The sequence below is a fragment of the Prionailurus bengalensis genome, chromosome D3 (genome assembly GCF_016509475.1).
Source record: "Prionailurus bengalensis isolate Pbe53 chromosome D3, Fcat_Pben_1.1_paternal_pri, whole genome shotgun sequence".
Taxonomy (NCBI): domain Eukaryota; kingdom Metazoa; phylum Chordata; class Mammalia; order Carnivora; family Felidae; genus Prionailurus; species Prionailurus bengalensis.
Genome location: NC_057356.1, coordinates 7672117 through 7699762, shown reverse-complemented (window position 1 = coordinate 7699762; position 27646 = coordinate 7672117). Strand labels below are relative to the sequence as shown.

Below are 27646 nucleotides of genomic sequence, written 5' to 3'. Positions count from 1 at the left end.
GTAGATGTCATTGAATGTTGTTGAGGTGTGGACAACTATCATACACTGTGGATGGGAGTGTAAATTGGTAGAGCCACTCTGTGGGCAGTTTGCCAAGATCTATTAAAACTAAAACCAAGGCTGTACACTCTGACCCAGCAATCCTTCTTCTCTGCCCTAGAGAGAGATGCTTGTATGTATGCCCAGGGAGGCAGCGCAAAGATGTTATTCAGTGTTGCATTGTTGGTTATAGGCAGAGACTAGAAATGACCTACATATCCAGCGATAGGAGAGTGGCTCAATAAACTGTAGCATGTCCATAGCATAGCACTAAAAAGAATGAAGTATGTGTATCCATATATTCTTATGTTGGTAGAGCTTCAAGATATATTGTGGAGTGAGAAAAGAAAGTTGTGGAATTGTATCTATATTCTGATACTTTTATTATATTTTTAAAAATCAAAAGTATGTGTGTTAGGGTCTAAGCTATGCTGCTATAACAAAGAGATCCCCAAATTTAGAAGAAGAAAAAAAAGGCTTAAATGAGGTAGCTTCTTTCTCACCTAACAGTCCAAAGGGAGTGTGGGCCAGGGTAAGTGGTGTTCAGTTTTGTGTTGCTATATGAAACAGCAGTGATTACATTTTGCTTATGGAGTCTGTGGCTCAGGAGTTTAGACAGGGCCATGGAGTGGCTTGACTGTGCTCTATGATGTCAGAGGCTTTAGCTGGGAAGACTTGAATGGCTGGGAGTAACTTACATGGCTGTGGCTAGAATCATCTGGAGGTTTCTTTACCCGTGCATCTAAATGCCTGAGCTGGAATGACAAGAACCTTTGTCTTAGTTGGGACTATTACTCAGAGTGCCTACATGTGACTTCTCTATGTGGTTAGGATTTCCATACAACATGGTGGCCTTAGAGTAGTTGAACTGTTTGCTCTAAAAGCAGATGTTCCAGCAAAAAAGGCAGAAGCCACATGGCCTTCCATACGTATTCTCAGAAACTGTCATGTTGCCCCTGCCATATTTTATCAGTCAAACCAGCCACAAGGCTGTTTGTATTTAAGAGGAGGGAACAGAGATCCCACCTCTTTATGTGAGGAGTGCCAAGGGGTGGGCATTCTGTTTTAAAACCATCACAGGTGAGAAGCTCTGTCACATGAGGTCACCCAAGGTTGGTTTGGCTGGGGAAGGGACATTGGGCTTTGCCACTGACATGTGGCTTCCATTTCTGGTTTCAAGGTAACTGCACCTGTTGTCGTCATATCCCAGCCAAGGAAAGGGACAGTGGAGGGCAAGCATCTCCTTATAAAAAGGTGGTTCAGAACTTGTATACGTCACTTCTACCTGCATCCCTTTGGCTAACTCTTAGTCCTGCTGCTACACACAGCCACAAGGGAGGCTGGGAAATGTCTGTTACTGAGCAGCTACGTGCCCAGCTACAACTCAGTGTGGTCCTGTTACTAAAGGAAGTAAAGGAGAATGAGTATTAGGAACAATTAATTTTTGCAACAGCGTGTATTTTTCATAAATATGTATATATATTTGTGTACATATGTATAGAAATAGGCCTATGTAGAATACAGAAATACATAGATAAATAGACTGCAGTCTGAAACAATACATAGAAAAAGGTCTAGAAGAAACTAGTAACAGTAGTTACCTCTGGAGAAGGGGGAGAAGACAGGATGGGGGATATTCATAGCTGACTGTAGCTGTAGCTGTAGTGTTTTAATTTTTAACGAGGATAATGTCTTCATGTTTTACTTTGAAATTAAATATTAATTTAAGCCCAGGAGGGCCTGGTGAGCATCTGGCTGCTGATGTTGCAGTCTTGGTCTTATCTTTCCGTAGTGGGACCCAGCACCAAAGAGAGCCAGGAGGTAGCATGGCCCTTAATCTCCCAGGAGACTCAGCTGGTGTTTCAGGGGACTTTTGGTCCAGAGGCCCCACATTCTCAAAGTCTGTGTATTCTATTTGGGGTATTTCTGCCCCCATCCTTCCTGTCCAGTTCTAGAGGGTTTCCTTTGTTACTAGCAGATTAGTTGAACATAGAGGGCTGTTTGGGCACTAAGGAATTCAAAAGTGAATAAATTACAGCCTCCTTCTGTACAGATTACTTGTTCATTACAGATAGGAAGCTGGTCACTGTAAGTGGAGAAAGCAGTGGACAGAGACTTTCCCAGGCAATCAAAGTTAACATCACAGACACTGTGTCCCTCCTGATAGGAGACACTGAGGACACAGAGTCACTCTAATGGCATTTCTGTCCCAAATGCATAACCAAAATCCATTCATGAGGAAATACCTGACAAACTCAGATGGGGGGACATTCTTCAAAACAACTGGACTGAACCCTTTTAAAATGTCCATGTCATGAAAGACAAAGGAAAGTTGAGGAGCTGTTGCAGACTGAAGGAGTCTAACGAGATGCAATGATTTGATCATTGTACTGTGAATGTGTAAGAGAATGTCGTGTTCTTAGGAAATATGCACTGAAGTATTTAAGAGTAAAGAAGCATGTTGTCTACAGTCAACTCCCAAACGGTTTAGAAAGGAGTAGGCAAACTTTTTTGGCAGAAAGGCTAGGTAATGAGGATTCTAGGCTGTGGCGGGCCATATGGTCTGTGTCACAACAACTCACTCTGCTGATGTAGCGCCAGAGTAGCCACGACAATATGTAAATGAACGGGTGTGGCTGTGCTCCAATAAAGTTTATTTATGGATAGTGAAATTTCAATTTCATATACTTTTCACGTGTCATGAAGCATTCTTCTTTTGAGTTTTTTCAAGCAGGCAAAAATCATTCTAGCTTACTGCCCATACAAAATCTGGTGGCTGGATTCGGCCTGTGGGTTGTAGTTCACTGATGCCTGAAATAGAAGAAGAACGCACACACACACGATAAAGCAAATACGTATGGCATAATGCTAACCGTCAATCTGGGTGAAGGGTACAGGGGAGTTCTTTTTATTCTTCTTACAGTTCTTTAGCAAGTTTGGAATTACTTTAAAGTAAAAAGTTAGGGGCACCTGGTTGACTCAGTCGTTGAGTGCCCGACTCTTGGTTTCAGCTCAGGTCATGATCTCATAGTTTGTGGATTTGGGCCCCATGTCGGGTTCTGTACTGTCAGTGTGGAGCCTGTTTGGAATCCTCTCTCTCCCTCTTTCTTTGCCCTTCTCCTGCCCGAGTGATCTCTCTCTCTCAAAAAAATAAATTAAAAACAAGAAAATGTTTAAAATAAAATAAAAAGTTAAATAAACAGCATGATTTTCCTCCCTGGGGGGCCCAGGAAGGAGAGGTTGAGGATACTGTGTAAATTCGGGGGAACAAATCTCAGGGCCAAGGGAGACTTGCTCATAGTGTTCTTTGAAGCTGTTCCTCACTGTTATTTGTTCACTTCACTGCCTTCACTTCTTCCTTATTTTCTGGCTTAACTGTCATGTCTAGAGACCCCACTTGGCAGATGTGAGAGTTTGGGCTCTGGCCTCATCCTTTAACTGTCCCCTTTTTCTCTCCCTCTGCTAAATACATTTCACCACCACCCAAGAAAACAGATGCTTTAAATATGTTCATTGGGTTATTGTTTTTTTAGTGTCATGGTCCCTGTCCCTAATAGTTTCCTCCAAATTGTTGGTGTTTGTCTTAGATTATCAGAACTCTAGAGGGAAAAGGTTGTTTCTCTGCATATGTTGGGGTATAATGTTGGGGGAGGTGCCCTGTGGCAGAGTGATGGAGAAGTTACTGTGTTCATTCTCCCTGCACTGGGAAGTCTCTTGTATTTCCCCTGGCCTTATGGCCCTGAATGTTTATTTCCAGATACTGGCTTTATTGGAGTGACTGTTCCTGGGGTAGGGAGGGCTAGCTTTACGGGAAGAGGTATGTCCTTTTAGTTGACTTAGCAAGAACTCTCTTCATTGCTAGGATCAGAAACCCAACTCAGATTGGCCTAAGTGAAAAGGAATTTATTAATTCATATAATGAAGAGCATTACATTCAGACCTGGTTAAATCTAAGGGCTGAAATGATGCTGTGAGAATGCTGTCTTGTACCCTGTTGCAATTATATTTGTGTTTGGCTTCATTTGCTCTGCAGCCCCAGGTGTACTTTCTACCAGATTAGCAAACCCAGAAGGAGGGCATTTCTAAACCAATATTTAGAGCCACAGTCCCCAGACTGACCTCATTGGCCCAAATAAGCCACGTGTCTGCCTCTGAGCCAGTCAGTGGCCAGGGGATTGGAGGATACTGATTGGCCAGACCTAGGTCACATGACTGCTCCTGGCATGGAGACTCTTAGCTCTAGTCAAACCAACTGGACCAAGAATTGACAAGAGGTGGCCTCTCAAAGGCATTATTTGGTTGCCTTTACCATTAGGAAGGATAGAACCTGTCTAGGGAAAACAAACAAACAAACAAAACACATTGGTTCCTTACACAAGTGCTGTCCCATGCTGCCTTTCCTAATTCCAGCCCCAGTTTTGTAATCCACATCTCTGATAGTGGTAGTTGTATCATCTCAGCTGCCAAACTGACTTCCATAGTCATGTCCTATGATACAAACTATGAAAAACGTCCCATTCCTGTTCTCCCATACACCCTGCTTGGGGTCTCTATCCCTCAGGAAACCCACAGGATCTACAGGCAGAAGCTGGAGGAGCTGACTTCACTTCAGACTTTATGTAGTGGCTCTATCAACAAGCAGAAGACGCGACTAAAGGACTTGAAGCACACACTCCAGAGGTAGGTGAGGCTGCAGTGCCCCTGGTTTTAAGGGCTAAAAACCCAACTCAGCTGTCTTGAGCAGAGAATGGAAATTTTAGTGGAAAAATTCCAGGAGTAATTTCAGACATCACTGGATCCATGGGTCAAAAGATGTTTTTAGGATCTTTCCCCCCTCTGAATTCTGCCTTCCTCTAGATTGGCTTCACTTTCAGGCCGACTGTCCCGTTATGGTCACCGAGATGGCTACCAGCAGTGCCAGACTTGTGTCTTCCAGCCATACTTCCTATTGGTTTGGTTACCCCAGCAGAATAACTTGCTTTTCCAGCAAGAGTTCTGGATGTGATCCTCATTAGCTGGAATTGGTCACGTACCCATTTGTGAACTAATCACTGAGACTCTGGTTAGGCAAGACTAGGTCATAGGCTTAGTTTATGGACCTGGGGAATGGGACAGCCTTACTTGAACTATATGGAAGGGGAAAGAGGATGAGAGAGAGTTCCCTTGAGGAAAGTTGTTATAGGTCTCTGGTGTAGGTGGTGGGAAATCTGGTATCCCCGGGGGGACATACTTAAGCTCATGATTTAGTTCAGTTCTTGAGGCCAGGATCGTATGTCCACTTTCTGATTGATTCTCACGTCCTCATGGTTTGGAAATTGCTCTCATCCCTCATAGGTGAAGGAGCCCAGTGAATGCTGTGATCCCCAGGCAGGCAGGGAGACTGAGGCTCTGAGTGGCTTATCCCAGTATACTTAGCTGGGACTCCATATCATAGTGTGTAACTCCTGGTCCATTTTTCCCTTCCCTTGTGGACAGTTTTTGCAAAGGTTGCTGGTTATATCTCTAGCCTTGGCTGACCATTTTGGAAATGGAGGCCCATTAGTCATGGAGTAGAGTATGGATAGTTCCATGTAATGATATCACCACTCTTGGAAAAACACATCTTACTGATGGTAAGATTCAATAGTCTTCATCAGGCTAGGATTTTTCAACCTTGGCACTGTTGACAGTTCTGCTGCAGGGTCTGTCCTGTGCATTATGGGAAGTTTAGCAGCATCCCTGGCCTCTATCCCTGTTTGACAAACAAAATATTCCTAGACATTGCCAAGTGTTTCCATTGGGTTAGAGAACCCATGGGACCCATGAGAACCATTGGGTTAGAAGGTTGAGCCATGAGGGTGCCTACTATTCTAAGAGTGTGTCCACTGACTTGTTTTTCTAGTTTTATGAGTTAAATATCACCAAAGAATAACAGACAATGATCATTTAGCTGCTTTTACATTTAAAGCACTTTCCTGTCTGCCCTTCTCATAATCAGGCTATTCTTCTAGAATAGTAAGAAGTATGGTATTGCCTGTAGAGGTCCATTGAGCTCATGCTTGAGTATCAAGGGCCATTCTAAATGTGTTGCTTTGCTTGTGCTCACTTAATCCTCACAACAGTATTGTCCATGAGGTAGGCCTGATGCTACTCCTGATTTTCAGGTATGGAAAATAAGGCAGGGAGGTTAAAGAACTTTCCCAAGGTCACAAGACTAGCAGGGACCCAGTGTCAAACCCACAGGGTGCAGAGGGAGAATTGAGGTTACAAGAAGCATTGAGATAGAAAGATGGGAGGGCAGTGCCCAGACCTCCCGGATTCTTCCTCCAGTCTGAGTAACACGGCTGCTTCTCCTATGCCCACACTTCTGACCAAACAGGTACAAGCACCATGCGAGTCGGGAGGAGGCAGAGCTCATCCAGCAGATGAGTGCCAACATCAAGGAGCGGCAGAATGTCTTCTTCGACATGGAGGCCTACCTGCCCAAGAAGAATGGGTAGGAACTGGAAACATATCCCACCCCTGCAGGGCAACAAAGAAAAGGAAGCTTCCTTATGTGTTCCTCCATGGAACGGGCAGGGATCTCAGAGTGAACTTCCTGGGAGGGCTTTGGCAAGGAACTAGATGTAAGATCTCGTTTCTAGCACTGGCCGCATGCCTGGGGCCACCCAAGGTCCAGAGGAAAGTTTTTCTCCCAAAAAGCAAACATTTATTTATTTATTTTTATTTTAAATTTCAGTATAGTTAACAGACAGCATTGTATTAGTTTCAGGTATACGGTATAGTGATTTAATTCCATACATCACCCAGTGCTCATCACCACAAGTGCGCCCTTAATCCCCTTACCTATTCCCCACCCCCCCTCTGGTAACCATTAGTTTTTTTTCTCTGTAGTTAAGAGTCTGTTTCTTGGTTTCTCTCTCTCTCTCTCTCTTTTTTCCTTTGAGAACAAACATTTATTGAGTGCCTGCTGTATGCCTGGCATTGTGCTGGGGGCTCTTGAATTGTCTACAGCTTGGTGAGTTGGACCCAGATACCTGAATTCTACAAGGTTCAGAGACATAGCGGGTGTTTTGCTCAGGTGGCGCAGCCCAGGTTTGGATGTGAATACCCTGACTCCAGAGCTTGTGTTCTTTCTGTCTTCCTCCTTCGGAGAAGTCCCATCTCCTCTCTCAAGTGACATCACTCCCACCTGTTCCAGAGCGAGCGAGATCGAACAGCGTTGTATCAAAACCTGATGCGGGCTCCCAAGTGTGCTCCCATCACTTCCCTCTGCCCTTTTTCCTGGTTTGGCCTAACACAAAGTCAGAGCCCCTGTGAGGAGACTACTAGCCCTTTCACATTTGAAGTCATTCTTCTTGGCTTTTTTTTTTTTTTTTCTTTTTTTGGTGCCAAATTTGGTGAAAATCTCCCTAAGTTGGATGGTGATAATTTTCCATAGAATGAAACAGCATGACCCTCTTTTACAATGTGGCTCAGATCGTCTTTCCAAGCTCCAGTCTCCTCAGTCCTCCGTGCATTTTACACCAGTTGGCAATCTTTGGATTACAAATATCCGAAAACCCAACTCAAAGCGCTTAAGAAAAAATAGGGGATTTATTGGCTCATGTAAGTGAAAGGTCCAGATGTTGCTGTGGGTCTGGCCAGATCCTGCTGCTCAAATGATACTGTTAGGCTCTCTCTCTCTCTCTCTCTCTCTCAGTGAGCTTTCATTTTACTCTCTCTGCCAGTGTGTTTAGCTGGCCGGGGTTGCTCTGGGTTTGCATTCTGCCTGCTTAGCAATCCCAGTAAAGAAAGCATCTTTGTTTCTTAGTAGTTCTGGGAAAAATCCCAGGACCGAGTCTTATTGGCCTGTGACCAGTGTGTCCCATGACCATTATTGACCCAATCGGGGATGCACTGCTTTGATCGGCTAAGCCTGGCTCATGTGCCTTACCTTAGGGTCTGGGAGGAAAAGAGACTCTCTTTCAGGAAGTAGGGACTATATTGCTAGGCAAAAAACAACAGATGTTCTTTTCACATCTCTGCTTCAGTTACACCAGACTGGAAATGCCCCCTAGCACTTACTCATAGCTAGAAAGAAGACTCCTCTTTTCTCTTTTCTCCTCTCAGCCTTCTACTCATCCTTCAAAGCCCAGTTCAGATGTTAATCACCTCAGGGAAGCCTTTCTAAAACCCCCTCTCCCTCTGCGGAATTAACCCTTATGAGATTTCATACATAACCTTTTATTTACACTTTTATTGGTGCATTAGAGTGCAGGCTATTTTGTAACAAAAGCCCAATGATACAAGAGCTCAAACAAGCTGGAGGTTTCTGTCTCAAACATAACAGTCCAGAGGTGAGTGGGCCAAGAGTGGTGGGCTCGTGGGGTCATCTAGGGACTCAGGGTCTTTCCAGCACCAACTCACTGCTTCACCACCCTTCAGAGAGTTGTCCTCATCTGCATGAGCAGAGCTGGCTCGCACCATCACATCCTCAGGAAGTGGGGAAGAGTCAGGGAGTAGAGGGCAAGCAGATAACTTTATACAAAAAACAAAACAAAACAAAACAAAACAAAACAAACAATATTTGCCATTTCCCAGTGGAGCCAAAAACATAGATATTCAGTAACCCAGAAATTCCGCTCCTGTCTGCATAGCCAATGGAAGTGAGCACTTCTGTCCTCCAAAAGACACGTATAAGAGTGTTGACAACAAATACGCCAGACACAAAGGCTACATATTACACAAGTCTTTTTAGAAATCTTTTTTTTTTTTTTACTGTTTATTTTTGAGAGAGACAGAGATACAGAGCACGATCAGGGGAGGGGCAGAGAGAGAGAGAGAGACAGAATCTGAGAGAGAGAGACAGAGACAGAGACAGAGACAGAGAGACAGAGAGAGACAGAATCTGAAGCAGGCTCCAGGCTCTGAGCTGTGAGCACAGAGCCCGACGTGGGGCTCGGACTCATGAACGGTGAGATCATGACCTGAGCAGAAGTTGAACGCTTAACCAACTGAGCCACCCAGGCGCCCCCACACGAGTCTTTTTATATGAAATGTCCAGAACAGGCAAATCCATAGATGTAAAGTAGGTTAGTGGTTGCCACATGCTGGCAGGGGAGGGAGGAAAGGAAGTGACTGCTGATGGGTCCGGGCTTTCTTTGGGGATGATGAACATGTTCTAGAATTAGGTAATAGTGATGGTCGTACAATGTTGGAAATATACTGTAAATCATTAAATTGTGTACTTTAAAAGGAGGATGTTATTGGGGTGCCTGACTGGCTCAGTCAGAGGAGCATATGACTCTTGATCCTGGGGTTGTGAGTTCGAGCCCCACGTGAAGTGTAAAGATTACTTAAAAAAAAAAAAAAACTGGGGGCGCCTGGGTGGCGCAGTCGGTTAAGCCTCCGACTTCAGCTCAGATCACGATCTCGCGATCCGTGAGTTCGAGCCCCACGTTGGGCTCTGGGCTGATGGCTCAGAGCCTGGAGCCTGTTTCCAATTCTGTGTCTCCCTCTCTCTCTGCCCCTCCCCCATTCATGCTCTGTCTCTCTCTCTCTCAAAAATAAATAAACGTTAAAAAAAAAAAAACTGTAAAAGGGTGATGTAATGGGGGTGCCTGCCTGGCCAAGTCAGAAGACCTTGTGACTTATGATCTCAGGGTTGTGAGTTTGAGCCCCACGTGGAGGGGGTAGAGATCACTTAAATACATAAAACCTTAACAAAAAAAGGGTGATGTTATGGTATGTGAATTGCATCTCAATTAAAAAAAAAAAAAAAAGAATATTCAGAGCAGCTGTATTTCTATTAGCCAAAAACTGAAAACAACCTGAGTGTTTGTCAGTAGCAGAATGAATAAATAAGTTGTGGTATCTCCAGTCACTGGAATACTATGTATAGACAACATGGATGAATCTCACAGACATAATATGGAGGGAAAGAAGCCAGGCATAAATATACTGAAGGTTATACCTCAGTTTTAAAAAGAGCCCTTTTTAAATTGACCTAGAGATTGTATACATGCCTTCACCATATTGGCTGGAACTTAGTCATATGCTCACATTGGCTGCAAGGGAGCCTGGGAAATGTGGTCTGTCAGCCAGCTAAAATGGGGGGACAATGAGTTTGTCATGACTGTTGTGTGTCACAGTTTTCACATTCTTTAGGTGATCATCATTCCCATTCCATGTGAGAATTTTACCAATGAGCTTAGCACCCTGTTTTCTACCACCAGTGCTCCATGTGTGCTTACTGAGTTTGAATGGTTTTGGTTGGGGCCCCCTCCCAGGGCTGTTAAGGAACACGGTGGCCCTCACAGGTATTTTCCTTCCAGGCTCTACTTAAACCTGGTCCTTGGCAATGTGAATGTGACCCTTCTCAGCAACCAGGCCAAGTAAGTATCTCAGATCCCCAGCTGGCATTAGGGAAGCCAGGCATTTTGTTCTTTCAACTCAGGAGAAATGAACGAAGCTAGAATTTTTGCGTAAATAAAGAAATATTAATAGTTGGGGCTCTGGCTCTTGGTCTGTCTGACACTCTCCTCCTCGTTGGGGGACCATCCTGGGAAGGTTCTTTCCCTCTTTTCACGCAGTCAATACACTGGGTGAACAGAAGTGCCACTTCCCCATGAGAAATGGCCCTGCCCCATTCCACTCCTTATCACACACAGTTCTCCTGGGAAGCAGGCAGTACTGTCACCTGAAATCAGTCAGTCCCAGGGGCAGTGCAGCCGTGGTGTTTCTCTTGCGGTAGCTGGTTGGGAAGGAACCTGTGTCCACTCCCTGCCCATGCCTATTACAGGCCCAGAGACCTACCTGAGAGTCTAGCGACATGGGAGCTTTGCGCATTGGCCCCCTTTCTGTAATTGATCATCACTATTAATTCAAGACCAGAGCTTTCCTTTGGTGGGATCAGAAGGTCCTTGTGGGCTGTGGGTAGTGGTAGGTGAAGGATCTGATGGGGCTGAGGATTCTGCCCCCAGATGGGATACAGTTATATTACTATAACTATAGTAATAGTTGTGTGACCTTTTCTGGGGGTGTCTATCAATTCAGATTTGCTTACAAGGATGAGTACGAGAAGTTCAAGCTCTACCTGACCATCATCCTGCTCCTAGGTGCTGTGGCGTGTCGATTTGTCCTTCACTACAGGTAACGGGAAGGTGGTGGTGTGTGTAGGCATGGAGTTGGTGGGGCGTCTCTCCTGCATCTGCAACGTTTGGTAGATTGTAGGTAGAGAAGAGCTGTTTCTCATGGGAAATGGCAGCCATGTCCACCCTACATCCATTCAACAAATATCTACTGAACAGCTACTGGAAGAGGCCTTATAACTAGTAGATAGGAAAGAGCCCAGTGGCACACTGACATTGTGGAATGTTATTTGGCCATAAATAGGAATGAAGTACTGACGCGTGCTTCGACATGGATGACCCTTGAAAATGTTATGCTCAGTGAAGTTAGAAAAGGCCACATATTGTATGATTCCATTTATATGAAATGTCTAGAACAGGCACATCTAGAGAGGCAGAAAGCAGATCAGTGGTCAGGAGCAGGGCGGAGGGGAAATGGGGGAGGGTACTGTTGATGGGTATAGGGTTTCTTTTGGAGTGATGAGAAGGTTCCAGAATTAGATGGAAATCATGAATGTGCAACCCTCTGAATATACTAAAACCTAATGAACTGTATACTTCGCAAGGGTGAATTTTATGGTATGTGAATTATATATCAATTATGAACAGAAAAAGAAAGAGAAAACAGGAAAGAAGGGAAGAAAGGAAAGACAAAGGAAAATACCACAGACTGCCTGGGTTTGAATCCTGGCTTTGGGACTAACTGGCTGTTACCGTGAGCACGTTCCCTCTGGGAGCCTCAGTCTCCCCATCTGTAAAATGGGGGGGGGGAACACCAGGCTGTGCGAGCTGCGTGTGGAGGGCTCTGCCCAGTGCCTGGCACCAGCAATGCTGGTGAGAGTGTCAGCCGCTGCTTTTGGAGCAGGTGGAAGCCATGCTGCTCTGGGAGGCTGCGGCCTGGCGGGTCCGGCTGCACTGCCTCATGGGGTTTCATTCCCCCCTCCCCCGCCCTGGCTTTTCTGCCCTGAGGGGAGGTAGCCAAGCACAACTTGGGCATTTGGCCCCGTGTCAGGGGTTTATTTCCTGGCAAGCGCTTGGCTGGGAGTCCGGTTGCTGGTCTGGCCACTTGAATGTCCAAACAAAGGCCCTTTGAGGTCCTGGGCCCGTGCCTGCCTGCCGCCTCGGGGCTGGCCAGGTTCCCCGGAGGGTAGAGGCTGCACACATCAGTACTGCCTGCTCACATGCCATTCTGGAAAGGATACAAGTACTTGATGTGCAACCAGATTCCCTTGCACTGGGACATCTAGGGCCCTCAAAAGGGCACACCAGTCGTATGTTGTCAAGTTCTAAAATTCAGTCTTCTCCCCATCCCTTTCTGTGTGCATTTCCTGGGGCTGTAGTAACAGTGCCTCGAACAGGACAGCTTAGAACAACAGAAATCTATTTTCTCACAGTTCTAGAGGCCAGAAGTCTGAAATCAAGGTGTGGGCAGAACCATGCTCACTCTGAAGGCTCTAGGGGAGAATCCTGCCTTGACTCTTCCAGTTTCTGGTGGTGCCTGCTTCCTTGGCGTTCCTGACTTAAAGAAAGCTGTTCCCTTCCATTCTCAGCTTCATGTGCCTCAACCTTGTCCTGTAGCCTCCTTCCCTGTATGTCCCTGTGTTTCTCTTATGGCCTTCTTATGAGGACGCCCATCTCTGGAGTCAGGGTCCACCCTAACCCAGTATGACCGACCTTATCTTAATTAATTACATTTGCAAAGACCCCTATTTCCAAATAAGGTCATATTCTGAGGTCCTGGGTGGATGTGAATTTTGAGGGAACTCTATTCAACCTAGTATACCTTCTTTGGGTTACAAATAGGACCAGGGAGGGGTGCTGGGCAGGCAGCTTATCTCTCTTCTTTTGCCCTCAGGGAAGCTTGCCCTGCTGTTTAACCTTGGGCAAATGACCTAACCTCTCGCCACACAGAAAATGAAGATAGTGAGAGCTACATGGTAGAATGGTTGAGAGGACTGGATAGGTTATATCTGCAGTGTTTAGTGCCTGGCACATAAGTGCTGCCTAAGTGTGAGCAGTTGTGATTGCTGCCATCTTTTGTGCTGGAGGAGATCACAGCTTAATATCCAGTGCCCAAAGAGCAGGATTTTCTTTCCTTACTCTTGCCCCCTTGAGGTGGTTTCCTTGCTGGGTGCCCCGCCCAAAGGCCCTTCCGTGGTACCTCTAAGTCTGGAGCTGGGCATGGCTAACGTCCCTCAGAACCATGGGTTCTAGGTCCAGCTCTGCCACTCACAGATCGTGTGACCTTGAGTAGAGCCCTTGATCTCTCTGTGTGTGCTTCCTCGTCTTCCCCATGACCAGAGGACATCTGCCCATGTTGCCGGGCCTTTGGGAGGCTTTGGTGAGGCTGCTGGAGAGTGTGATGTCTCCTTCTTCCGCCTTCAGGCCAAGAGACTGTGTCTAGTTAGAATTGTCCTCTATCAGGATTGGGTTTTGAAGCTGGTAGGAAAGAGGTGGTTGGGATTAAGCTTGGGTTGGTTGGGCTTGGGTTTGGATTTCACTCCTGGGCAGTTCATTTCCTCTCTCTCAATCTCAGTTTCCTCATCTATAAAATGGGAAGTTGTACCATTTTAGTTTGTGGTCCCCCAGAAGTAACCCAAGCACTCAAGCATTTGAGTGCCAGCAGTTTATTTGGGAGGTGATCCCAGGAAACATTGGTAGGGGAATGGGAAGTGAGACAGGAGGGGCTACCTGTGGGCATCTGGACTCCAGTGCTGCTGGAGAACTGGGGACGGCATGGAACATGCCTCAGTTATCCCACTTGAGGGACGAAGGAGCAAGGGTATTTTTCTTCCTGCTGCTGTTGGTCAGGGGAGTTGAGGACTGCTTCCAGAGGGTGATAAGTCCCCTTCCCTCCTGATCTGCCTCTCGCATCGGCAGAGTGAGCTCTGAGCCCAGGCATGCCAGGAGTTGCAGGTTCTGGCTGTTGGGAGTTCTATAGACGGGCACAGACGCAGTAAATGCACCTGCACAAGAAGCAGTCCTGTAGGGCTGTTCGAAGACACAGACAGGTCATCCATGTCAAGTGCCTGCCCCATTGCAAGTTCCCAGTAATTAGTGCTGGCCTGGTGTGGCAGCCTGAAGGCGTGCACATTCTAATCCTCAGAATCTGCAAATATATTACCTTACATGGCAAAACATCTTTGCAGATAGGTTAAGCTAAGGATCTTGAGAAGAGATTATCCTGGATTATTCAGTGGCCCCAATGTAGGTACAAGAGTCCTTAGAAGAGGGAGATAGGAGGGTCCGAGTCAGAAGCGGAGGTCAGTGATGCAGTGCCACAAAACAAGGAATGCAGGTGCCTCAAGAAGCTGGAAAAGGTAAGGAAATGGATCCTCCCCTACAGCCTCCAGAAGGAACCCAGCCCTGCTGACCCATTGCAGACTTCTGACCTCCAGAACTATAAGGAAATAAATGTATGTTGCTTTAAGCCACTAGGTTTGTGGTCATTTGTTACAGCAGCAACAGGAAGCTTATACATTTTGTCAGAGCAGGCCAAGGCCAGCACCTCAAGCATGTCCCTAACGTGCTGGGGCCATAAAACTTTACTCCATTCTTCTCTTTACTGACAAGATATAGGAAAGGACCAATGAAAAATATCCTGGTAACACGGACTCACTCCTGGGCCTGCCTCTTGTTTGGAGGCAAGCTCAGAAGTCAGTATCTAAGTGACTCTGCACTGGGGAGGCCGACCCCACCCCAACACCCTGTTCGAGTAAGCCTTTGATTTCCTCGGAGTTAAGCATCTGAGACTCATTTCTCAGCCTTTGGGTACTCTGTGATACTTCCAAAATTATAACCAGGAACGTATGTAGCCCTTCCTGTGCCTCAGGCACTGTTCTACACCCTGCATGTGTGAAACTCAGCCAATGCTCATAGCGGCCTACACGGGAGCTGCTGGTACTCTCCCCGCTCCAGGGGGGGCAGTGATGGCATGGTCGGGGGGGATTACCAATGTGCCCCCGGTCCCACAGCGGGAAAGAGGCAGAGCTGGGATTTGAACTCAGGCCCTGAGTTTCCAGAGTGTGCTCCTGGCCCTCCTGAGACCGCCTCTGCAGACGATGGTTCAGGAGGGCTTGGGGTGGAAAGTCTGTCATCTGTGACCACAAAACAGGGTCACATAGCTTGAAAGACACCTTCCAACTTCTACGTATTGTTGGAGTCATACTCTTCCATTTCCCTCCTGGGGTTATCATAGTTGTCCCCATAGTTGTCAGAGACAGGAATGGAGGAGATTGGAAGTGTTCTCCCTCCCATGTACAGATGGATGGCGCCCCGTACAGTCACTTCTGTTCCCACGCTGAATGGATGTGGAGGGCACTGGCAGCTACCGAGGCACTTCCCTTTGGGGTGGAAGATAAAGCCTTCATTAGCATCAGGGGCAGGGGAGCCCTCCAAGGGGCTGTCTGTTGCCGGCTCTGTCCCAGGACACTTCATCCAGGGATGTTCGGGTAGGGGGTCGGCCTTTGCATTTTACAGACAGCAGAGCTGAGGCCGGGCAGGTCTCTGACAGGGTCACACACAGCATGTCTGCAAGCTCTCCACCCTGACCAGGGCACAGCAGCGGCTCCAGCCGCTCTGTTCTGTCCACCTTGAAGACTTGCTCCGCCCAGCTCTGGTACCACAGAGGAGGCGGGGAGTTCTTAAGTTCATCTTACAGACGAGATTCAGGCCATAAGAACTGTTTTGTAAGTGCAACGAAGTTTAAAGATGGTTTAAGGGGACAGAGGGAATTTACATTTTGAGGCTGTAGACAGTCTAAAAATAAAATATTAGAGGGGCGCCTGGGTGGCTCAGTCGGTTGAGCGTCCGACTTCGACTCAGGTCGTGATCTCACGGTTTGTGAGTTCGAGCCCCGCGTTGGGCTCTGTGCTGACGGCTCAGAGCCTGGAGCCTGCTTCAGATTCTGTGTCTCCTCCTCTCTCTGCCCATCCCCCGCTTGTGCTCTGTCTCTCAAAAATAAATAAATAAATGTAAAAAAATTTTTTTAATAAACTATTAGGTTTTCTACTTAGAGTCCTGTTGCCATTCCACCAAAAATTTCACATCAGACAGTGAGAATTTAGAAGGGAGAGAGGGTGCCCTAGGCTGAGTGCTCAGGGAGGGAGAGGAAACCAGCTAGAGCCCTAAAGGTGGGTTGGATTTCGGTCGAAAGGTGAGGGAGACAGGCACTCCAGGTGGAGGCCAGGCTTCCTCTGCCTTGCCCAGGATCAGCACGAGTTTCCTGGTAGGCAGCGCTCATCCTGGTGTGCTTGTTCTTTTGCAGCGCGGGTGGGAGATCTGTGCCCGGTTCTCATGCCTGCTCTCCTCTCCGGGGTTGTTTCTTTCCACCAGGGTGACTGACGAAGTTTTTAACTTCCTGCTGGTGTGGTATTACTGCACCCTGACAATCCGGGAGAGCATTCTCATCAGCAATGGCTCGAGGTAACAGGGGACCTGGCTTTGTGGGGGGGGCGTAGGGGGAGCCAAAGGGAGATCTGGAATGGATGCAGGGGAGGGCTGTCAGCTCCAGCCTGTATTCCCTTCCTCCTCAGAGGGGGTGGGGGGTTGTCTGTGACTGTTCAGATCCAGGGAGGAGGGAAAACGTGTCTGCTGGTGCAGCGTCACTCGCCATGGTCAGTCTCTTGCTTACAAAAAACTAACTCAAATGGGTTTAACACAACAAGAAGTTTATTTTCTCGTATCAAGGAACAGGTCTGTTGGGACTGACTTCAGGTCAAGCTTAATCCAGGTACTTAGACAATGTTATCAGGACCCACTTTCTCTCCACCCTTCACCTCTGCCTTCTAGTATGATGTCTTCATTCTCAGTCTCCATGTAGAAGCACCTGGGAGCTCCAGGCTCAAGTCTTTGTTTCTAGCATTCTCAGCAAAATAGGGCACATCACTTTTTTTCCAAGAGCCTCACTGGGTCCCATTGGCACTTGCTGAATCATGTGCCTGTCTCTGCACCAATCACTGTGGCCAGAGAATGCATGGCTGTGATTGGCCAGGCTTGAGCCTCATGCCTGCCCCTACAGCTTAGGAGCTGAGTGTCAGGAGGGGAGTGGTTCCCCAGAGGAAAATTGGGATACTGTCACCATGAGGATGAATGGATTCTGGTGACAGGAGTGACTGGTCCCCCCCCCCCCCCCCCCAGGGAGATAGGGAGGATGGAGAACATGTGGTAACGGCCTTGGTTCAAACCTGCTTTGTTACCCAGCCGGTGCTGAGGAGGAAGACAGTCAGGCTGGGAGTGAGGGTTCCAGAGTTCTAGTCCCAGTGCTATTCCTGAGCAGCTCTGTGACCCTGGGCAACTGATGTCCACTCTCTGGGCTATTTCACAGCCCCCTGGGGGAGTGTGTCTCAGGGTTGCTGAGTGAATCAAGACACTTGGGGCTCCCCATCACTGAGGGCCTCCTATGCCAGGAGCCCTGCTATTTTCTCATTCTCCTTCCTACCCCCACCTGTCTCTGAGCTGAGACCACGACTTGCCACCTGCAGGACCCATTTTCCACAGGTCTGATTCCTTTTTGGGATGGCCGTTTTCATCTCTGTGTGCCGTGCTTGCCCCTATTTTCCCCTGAAACAGGAAGTAACCACCGCCCACCCCCTCCTTGCTTCTTCCCCTCTGGACACTACTAAGGAACTGTCATGAACTGTGTATTTCAGATTGGGGGGGGGGGGTGTCTGCAAACTCCTAAATAATTTGCCACCTTTTCACTTTCTGCCCAGTGGTCTCTTATGGCAGATCCCTGCCCTGCCGGGCCTTAGCCTGCATGTAGAGCCCAGAGGTAAGGAGCAGGGGAACAGCGAGTTTTAGGTATACAGCCCTGCAGCATGTAGCCCTTTAGAAAAAAAGATCAGTGTTTCTCAAACTACACTTGTTTTTTACCCACCCTCTCCATTTTTGCCTTTTCCATGTATCATCTGGTTGATAATGTTCACATTTCAAATCAACCTCTCCTTTTTTTTAAACTTAAGTAAATATTAGTTTATTTTAGAAGGAAATTTTATTTCATCACCATACATGGAAAACCAGCATCAGTCGCAGGAAGGAGGAAGTAGTGTAAAAATATCCTTTTGTTTTCTTTGTATAAGTTATTGAAGTCAATTATTTTTGCTTCCGGAAGGCTCTGAGCCTGAGGCCTGCCATCTCTCTCTTCGTGTGTGTACATGAGTGTGAAAAGGGAGATTTTTGGACCTGAGAGGCATTAAAGAGACTCTCCCGGACTTACTCAGGAGAACAAAGAGAACTAAAGAGATGCCCTTTCCCCACACAGTTCAGTAGCATCTAGTGCGACACTCAGGTGTCATCTAAAACTTGATATACACGCCCCAAGCTTTGGGAAACACTGAAGTGAAAAATCTCACCAAATAAATAACACTCATAGTCTTCCTTAATTGTAGTGAATAGTATCTTTCTGCTTTTGGGTGTCATTGGAGGGGAGCCAGGGTGGTAGATAGTGGGGAAAGGGGGCCGGGGCAAGTGGCAAAGTCTTCTTGGTCATGAATTCTCTTTCTGTTGTCATGGGCTTGCTATCAGTCTTACAGTTTTATCCTTCTGAGGGACTCTAAGAGTCTTCAGAGGCATGCTACATCTCTAACAGTCACTAACACTTTAGTAAGAGTTACTCTGGTCACCTCTTTATCTAGTGTAACAAGCTATGGATGGGGCGGGGGAGAGGCGTTACCAGAGAGAAAGGAACAAGACTGAGTAGAGGTCCCTGCAAGTGTGGGTCACACCAGGAAAGCGGGGAGGGGGACACAGGGGGTAGAAGTGGGGTTCCAAAGCCAAGCCGCATTCGCCTAACACTTCAGCAGGTATCTCAAGTTGTAATGGGACTGTTCTTCTGGGCCTGTCTTCTGCTGTGGCCTGGGGCAGGGGTTTGGATGTGGTGGGGGCTGGGATCTGGAATGGGTGGGGTGGGTTTGGTGCTTTATCTTCTGGAATGACTTTGGAGCTGTGGTTCATTAGCTCAGTTAGTGCAATAAGCAAATCAAGTTCCTTTGCAAATCCTGCAAATGAGGGAAAACCACCAGATAGGAGTAAACCTGAGGGGGGAACATATATAAGCATACCTTGTCTAATTGCACTTTGCAAACATAGTGTTTTTTATAAATTGAAGATTTGTGACAACCTTGTGCCAAGCAGGTCTATCGGCATCATTTTTCCAACAGCATTCGCTCATTTGGTGTCTCTGTCACATTTTGCTAATTCTTTCAGTGTTTAAAACTTTTTTCATTATTATTATATTTGTTATAGTGATCTGTGATCAGTAATTAAAATTTGCTGAAAGCTCAGATGATGGTTAGTATTTTTTTAGCAATATATATTTTTTAAATTAATTTTTTATTAAAAAAATTTTTTTTAATGTTTATTTATTTTTGAGAGAGACAGGGACAGAGTGAGAGCAGGGGAGGGGCAGAGAGAGAGGGAGACACAGAATCCAAAGCAGGCTCCAGGCTCTGGGCTATCAGCACAGAGCCCGACATGGGGCTTGAACCCATGAACTGTGAGATCATGACCTGAGCCAAAGCCAGATGCTTAACTGAGCCACCCAGGCGCCCCTAATTTTTTTTTTAATTTTTAATTTTTAATTTTTTTAAATTTTTTTTTTAACATTTATTTTTGAGACAGAGAGAGACAAAGCATGAACGGGGGAGGGGCAGAGAGAGAGGGAGACACAGAATCGGAAGCAAGCTCCAGGCTCCAAGCTGTGAGCACAGAGCCCAATGTGGGGCTCAAACTCAAGCTGTGAGATCATGACCTGAGCTGAAGCCGGACGTTTAACCGACTGAGCCACCCAGGAGCCCCACAATATATTTTTAAATGAGGGTATATACATTGTTTTTGGGGTTTTTTTTATTTAAAATTTTTTTAATTTTAGAGTGTGAGCAGGGGAGAGGGGCAGAGGGAGACAGAGAATCTTAAGCAGCTTCACAGTCAGCACAGAGCCTGACACAGGGCTCGATCTCAACAACCCTGAGATTGTGACCTGAGCGAAATCAAAAGTTGGGTGCTTGACCAACTGTATGAGCCACCCGGGAGCCCCTGTGCATTGTTTTTTTAGACCTGCTATTGCACACTTAACTAGACTACAGTACAGTGTAAACATAACTTCTATAGGTACTGGGAAACCAAAAACTTCACTTGACTTGCTTTATTGTGACATTTGCTTTGTTGCAGTGGCCTGAAAGTGTACCCACAATCTCTCTGAAGTATGCCTGTGTATTAATAGTTCAAGGCGTTAAAACTGGCTCAGTGTTAACAGTCCTTCTCCCCATTCTGTTCTGCTGCTGTACTGGCCAGCATCACAACAAATCAACAGTCTCACAGGAAAGAGCTCTTTCTTTGGAAGATCCTTTCCTCGGAAGATCCAGTTGTAATTTTGAGACTGATTTCTGATTGGCTGGGCTGAGGTCATATGCTCATCCCTGAGCCAATCACTGTGGCTGAAGGGATGTAGAGCCCCGATTGCCTGGCTGTGAGTCATGTGCCCAGTTATATCCCTCAGCTCCCTTTCAACCACCCAGATGGAGTGTGGGGATGAGGTGGTTCACCAAAGGAAGGGCCTGGCGTGAAGCCAGCATGCAGGGAGGATGGGGGTGTGCAGGGGGTTGGGGGGTGGTGATTGACAGAGAGGCAAAACAGCAGATGTCCTCTATAGTTAGTTCTGGGCCAGAATAAGTAATGAATCAGGGATCGTGTTAGCTTTCTTGGCCAGCCGGCTCATGGGTGCTTGGTTCCAACTGGCTGTTGTAGGGGCCTTTCCTAGGATAAAGACTAGGGGTGGCCAGGAGGGAGGGATCCTCAGAGTGGAAGCTAGCTATTTCCCCTGACTGCCCACATGACCCAAGCTCAAAGCCAGAAACAGCCTGTGATTGAATAATTGCTGGTGCCTGTAGATTGTGCACACATGTAAATATGGCTGAGGTGGTCCTAAAGAGAGGACTGTGGTCTCCTCGGGCACCATCCCCAGACACTGGGCCACACTATTCCTACATTGTGGCTATGTGTATACCACTCTTCATTGGGTATCTACTGTCTGTACATTAAAAAGCCCATTACCCCCTACAAACTTTATTTCTGTGGCAAAACAGGCCCAAAGAGTGAGTAATGGGTGCAGGTTTCTTTTGGGGTGATAAAAATGTCCTAAAACTGATTGTAGCCACGGTTGTGCAGCTGTGTGAATGTCCTGAAAACCACTGACTTGTGGATCCACTAAGTGGATGACGTGTATGATAATCTGAATTGAATCACAATAAAGCAGTTGCACACACGCACACACAGGGCACAAAACCAGCCCAGCACCCTGGAGAGTGCAGATAGATGAGGGGGCTCATGAATGCCATGCCAGGGAAGAAACAGTTTCTAGCCTTTCCTAGTGCATCTGAGCAGTGCTTACTTATTGGGGGCACCTGTCAGAGCTGGGCTTTGGGCACTGTGAGCTGTGGACTGAGAGCTGCTGCCCAGCCAGACTTGCTGCATACATCCTGCGTCTCTGGCTGCTCCCACACCGGGAGGGGACATTCTCGGGGTGGGGGGGTGGGTTGGGGAGGAAGACAAAGGGGCACTGGGTTTGCCAAGCCTCAAGGGCTTGTGTGTGTGGCTCTGCAGAGAACTTGGGGAGAAGTGGTTCCGGAGAGGCTTCTTGGGTGCTCTGCAAGCTGAAAGTCTGCGGATGGGGCTAACTGCCTTTTCTATCAGAAAATTAGAGCCAGGGGTCCTTGTAGACTCTGACAGGCAATACAGGGACATTGGGAGGAAGAGTCTGGGCACAAAGAAGTGTGTGGATGTCTCGTCCTGCACCTGCATGCTGGTGGCGTCTAGACCAGCTGCTGCTTCATCGGCCATACCTCCTGGACATCACTTCATTAGTTTCAGCATCTATTGAGTGCCTACTGTTTACCAGGTGCTATTAGTGCTAGGCATAAAGAGTCACCTAAGACCTTGTTCCTAACCATAACCCTTGAGGCATCCACAGGCCATGCCTGAGCCCCTAATTTATGTCCAGGTCTATTGTGGGATTGCAAAGAGGAAAGATGAGTAAGATCCAGTCCCTGCTTGCAGGATGTCTGCATCTGATTAGAAGGTTTTAAGACAACTCAAACCCACTTACTAAGACAATGCAAGTTAAAACCTCAATGACACAGTAATTTTCACCTAATAAGAAATTTTAAAACTTGGAATCCAGCATTGGTGAGGGTTTGGGGAACCAAATTTCTACTGGCCAGTCCTTGGGAGGAAGGAGCCCAGCTGCTCCCAGGCTGCATTTGGCAAAGCAAATCATTGCCACATTGTGTTCAGGTAACTGAGCTCTTAGAGGCTGGAGAAGATCAGAGGCCAGAGACAAGACTCAAGGACTTCGAAGGTTAAAAGGTTTGAGGGTCCAGCTTTCATCCTAGGCTGGAACATTGACGCTGAGGAGGGATTGACAGGCTCCCTCCCGTCCTGTGGAGTGAGAGCCCTCATTTGGGGGAGCACTGGGTTCTGAAAACAGGGTTCCCACAGCTTCTGGACTGGACACAGGAAGTCCAGGGCTGGTCAAGGCCCTGCTGTAGATGGAGGAGCAGATGAGCCCAGGGCATGGGCTCCCAGGGAGAAACTGTCTGGGACGATGTGAGATGCTGTGTGGACAGTCTGTCATTTCTCTGTGTCTGCGTGGGATAACGTAGGTGGCTCCAGCTCTCTGTAAGTGTGTGTGCGTGCGTGTGCTGTGTTTATTCAACACACTGAGCACCTGCTCTGAGCTAGGTGTCACAGATACATCCATGAAGAAGACAGACAAAATTGCTGCTTTTCTCATGTTTACATTTGGGGAAGAGGGTTCAGAGAACAAACAAGGGGAAAAAATGAGTAATTTCAGATAGTGGTAAGCACCGTGAAGAAAATGAAACAGGGTGATGTCATGCAAAGTGGGGCTGCCTGGCTGTTTTAGATAAGGTAGCCGGAGGCCTTTTGGGGGAGGTGACAGTTGGTCCAAAACTTGAATTTGGATCAGGAGCCAGGCAGGCCAAGTTCTTGGAGCAGAGAGAACAGCAAGTACAAAGTCCCTGTTAGACAAAATACCACAGGCTGGGTGGTTTAAACAACAGAAATCTATTTTCTTATAGTTCTGGAGGCTCGAAGTCCAAAATCAAGGTGAGGTGCCAGCAGGATTGGTTTCCCCTAAGGCCTGTCCTGGCTTACAGATGGTCACCATGGCTTCATGTGGCCTTTGGGGGCTTGAACTCTGAGCTCTGAGGTCAAGAGTCTGACACTTAACCAACTGAGCCACCCAGGTGCCCTTTTTTAAAATTTTATTTTAAGTTTATTTATTTATTTTGAGAGAAAGACCGAATGCACAAGTGGGAGAGGGGCAGAGAAAAGGAGGGACAGAATCCCAAGCAGGCTTTGTGTCATCAGCACAGAACCTGATGTGGAGCTCAAACCCACAAACTGAGATCACGACCTGACCTGAGATCAAGAATCGGGTGTTGTTTGATTTTTAATTTTTAAAAATATTTTTATTTTTGAGACAGAGAGACAGAGCATGAGCAGAGGAGGGGCAGAGAGAGAGGGAGACACAGAATCTGAAATAGGCTCCAGGCTCCAAGCTGTCAGCACAGAGCCCGACGCGAGGCTCGAACTCACAGACTGTGAGATCATGACCCGAGCTGAAGTCGGACGCTTAACCAACTGAGCCACCCAGGTGCCCCAAGAATCGGGTGTTTAACCGACTGTGCCACCCAGGCACTCCCCCATCACCTTTTTTTAAACCTTAATTAACTCTTTAAAGTTCCTACTTCCAGGGGTCCTTGGCTGGCTCAGTCAGTGGAGCATGTGACTCTTGATACCTGGGTCGTGAATTTGAGCCCCATGTTGGGTATGGAGATTACTTAAAATAAATAAAGTTCCTATCTCCAAAACCAGTCACATTCTAAGGTATTGGGGGTTAGGGCTGCGACATAGGAATTTGAGAGACACAATTCAGCCTCTAACAGGACCTGAGGTAGCAGTGGGCTTGGCAGGTTCAAGGAGAGGACAGGGAGACAGGGCTTGAAGCTGGGGTGTGATTAGGGATGTGTTCTTAGGGTAGTGGGAAGCCACGGGGGGCCCGAGTCCTTCTGTGGGTCTCATGGCCAATCTGTGAGTGGTTTATGTGTGATTGTGCATTTCTGTAGGAGAAAAGCGCAGAGTCATGGCTTGGGTCTATTTCATGGCTGTTTCTGGGCCACAGAGCAGCACCCCCCCCCCCCCAAGTCTGAGAACAAGAGCCACCTGTGTTTCCTTCCCCACCTGAGCTCCTTTTCCTTCTCCTCTCTCCAAGAATTAAAGGCTGGTGGGTGTCTCACCACTACGTGTCCACGTTCCTCTCTGGAGTGATGCTGACCTGGTGAGTCTCATGGGGGTCTGTGAATGGGGGGAGCTGGCGGTAGGCAAGGGGGCACCTTTGGGGCTCCTGGCCTGGGCTGACTTTTGGGCCAAGAAGGAAAGCGTGAGCTTATAGCCAGGCCGCAGGGATCCCCCAGGGCCACTGGGAGGTTTCTGGGGAGGTCCCAATGGCCTGCTGGCTGAGGCAGAGGTAACAGGGAGCGACAGATAGAGCACACGGATGAGGCTCCAAAGGAGACAGATGGAGGGAGTGGGAATGAATAAGAACTTAGGCTTCAGAATGATGATATGTGTCCCCAGGTTGTAGAACGGGCTTAAAGCAATGATGGAAGTAATCTGGCCCAGCCTGAGAGACACTGGTGCTGAAGAAGGGCAGAAATCAGGGACCTCCGTTTAATTTTAAAAGCTTTTCTCTCTTAGTTGGAACAGAGAGGGACAAGGATGAATGTCTGATTTCACAGCATGCCTCACCTTTGCTTTTCCTCACTTCTCTGCAGGCCTAACGGATTAATTTATCAGAAGTTTCGTAATCAGTTTTTTAGCGTTTTCCATTTTTCAGAGTGAGTGTCTCTTGCCTAGATTGGGGGGAGGGGGCATGGTTTCCTGTGGCTTTCACTGATGGAGGCCCCTGTCATCCCTCCTCCCTTGTGAGGGGTGTGTCTGGTATGGAAGGGAGCTCCAGGCAGGGGAGGATCCCAGAAATCCAGGAAAGGGGCATCTCCTCCCAGATCACTGCCCCATCCTGGGGTAGGCGCAGCCTGACCACCCTCACCCCTAGAATCCCCCACCACTGCCTTTTCTTCCACATGTCATAACTGGACTAGTTGTGACTTTTGTGAACTGAGTGGTGTTGAAGGCACAACTCAAAATGGAAATAGAGTATATGTTCTTTTTCTCATTTAAGAATAGCTCTGGATTTATGTACAGTGAACTGGTCCCAGAGGTCACTTCTGGGAATTGGAAGCTTGGATAGTTGGGAATAGCAACAGAGAGTTCTGTTTTTCATCCAGTACCTGTTTGTTCCCTTTGAATTTTATAGTGTGTGCATATTGCCAATTAAAACAATACAATTTGATTTTTTTTAAATTTATTTTTAATGTTTGTTTATTTTTGAGAGAGAGAAAGCACGTGAGCAGGGGGGAGGCAGAGAGGGGGACAGAGGATCCGAAGCAGACTCTGTGCTAACAGCAGACAGCCAGATACAGATACGGGGCTCAGATATGGGGCTCAAACTCACGAACTGTGAGATCATGACCTGAGCCCAAAGCAGGAATCAGATACTTAACGGACTGAGCCACCCAGGTGCCCCATGATGGGTATTTTTCTGTGTCAATTCAGAGAAGGCTATCTCTTCATTTTTAGTAACTACTAAGTATCTCATTGTATGAAAATGTCTCTTGCTGTCTTAGCATTACACACAGCTCCCAGCATGATGCCACCATTCCAACAAGTATCTATTGAGTGCCCACTGCATGCTTAGGAAAGCTCTAGAAGTTTCTAGTCTAATTGGTGCTTAGCTGGGTCTTCAGATAACCTGCTCCCATTGTATTCTGGATAAGGGATAAAGTGGGTTCAGGCTGAGTGTGTGTGTGTGTGTGTGTGTGTGTGTGTGTGTGTGTGTGTGTGTGTTGGGAATGGGAGGGGGTTGCCCTCTGGGCGGTGAAGACCCCTGGGTCTGCACAGAGCTGGTGCCCAGTCCTGCAGGCTCTGAGCCTGGTGCTGTGCTCCCCCTGCAGGCTGTGTCCAGTTCCTGCAATATTATTACCAGAGGGGCTGCCTCTACAGGCTGCGGGCTCTGGGAGAGAGGAATCATCTGGACCTCACGGTGGGTAAGTAGCCCAGCCTGGGGGTAGGTAGACGAGTACTGGCCCCTCCTTGCTCCCCCAGACCTCACCCCTAATTTCCTACACTGGGAGCACAGACCAATAAAAACATAATAAGACCTACCACACACAAAACCAGGGCTGCTGGCCTCTTGCCTAAGTTGCTTTTCATAATTCATCATGGATTCTGTTTCAGCTGACAAGCTTGAGGCCAGCTGTGTGCCAGGCCTTGATGCATGCTTCTGTGTTACCAAGTGTCTATTTCTTTTAATCTGTGTTTTATATTATAATGCTAGCCTAATGTTGTGCATGTATAATTTGTGTATAATGTACCTACATATAAATATATAGAGACACATATACGTATATACATTGGGAAGGTGTGCTTAATTTTTAAAAATTTTTTAAAATTCTCTTTTAATGTTTATTTTTGAGAGAGAGAGAGAGTGGGGGAGAGGCAGAGAGAGAGGGGAGACAAGAATCTGAAGCAGCCTCCAGGCTTTGAGCTGTCACCACAGAACCTGACACGGGGCTTGAACTCATGAACCATGAGATCATGACCTGAGCCGAAGTCGGACGCTTAACCGACTGGGCTACCCAGGCGCTTCTTTTTTTTTAACTCATGGGGCGATTGCCCAGTCAGAAGAGCTTGAGAACTCTTGTTTCAACTTTCACAGGAAACTCATAAAATTCTGCCATCTTTTGAGATGGTCATTTTCGTTGAATTACTCTGCAACGTAGGTCCTACTTTGTCAGGACTCAGTTGAAGTGATGCATGCAAAAGTCCATTATAAAATGCAAAATTCTGTGCAAATTAAAGAACTTATTAAAACACAGTGCCTGTCATGTCAGCTTTCTGCAAGTGTCATCCAGCTCTAGGAGTTCTTGGTGACTTGAGGCCTGAGAGCAGTCAGGCCTGGTGTCAGGTGTTCTGCATGTTCTCTGGGTGATTTTCATAGCTGAGTGCTCACCCATCCACGAGAGGAGAGGGTTGTCCTCCCTGCCCCGTGTGGCTAGTCTCGGGGTGACTGGTGTGGCTAGGCCGCAGGCGCCTGGTGGGGCTGTGGGGGCAACTGAACCCTCTCACATGGGCCCTTGGCTTCCTCCTTCCTCTCCACAGAAGGGTTCCAGTCCTGGATGTGGCGGGGCCTCACCTTCCTCCTGCCTTTCCTGTTCTGTGGCCATGTGAGTCCCCCTGGAGTTTGTGGGTGTCCCCTGTTCTGGGCTGACCCTGGGAACGGGAGGTCTTCAGGCCTCTCCCACATTCACCAGCCATCCCCGGGCTGGGCCCTACAGGGTCCTGGGATGCCAAAGGCAAGAGACAGAAGTGGCCCTCAG

General features: G+C 47.5%; 1 protein-coding gene across 1 annotated transcript in view; it reads left to right on the top strand.

Annotated features, from left to right (window-relative positions):
* Positions 1–27646, top strand: part of TMEM120B (transmembrane protein 120B) — a 41388-nt gene that overhangs the window by 12624 nt on the left and 1118 nt on the right. Inside the window, 10 exon segments of the mRNA XM_043557520.1 lie at positions 4601–4719; positions 6398–6514; positions 10335–10394; positions 11056–11151; positions 16464–16553; positions 24421–24486; positions 24983–25019; positions 25021–25045; positions 26222–26314; positions 27429–27493. Coding sequence (XP_043413455.1) covers positions 4601–4719; positions 6398–6514; positions 10335–10394; positions 11056–11151; positions 16464–16553; positions 24421–24486; positions 24983–25019; positions 25021–25045; positions 26222–26314; positions 27429–27493 — 768 coding nt within the window.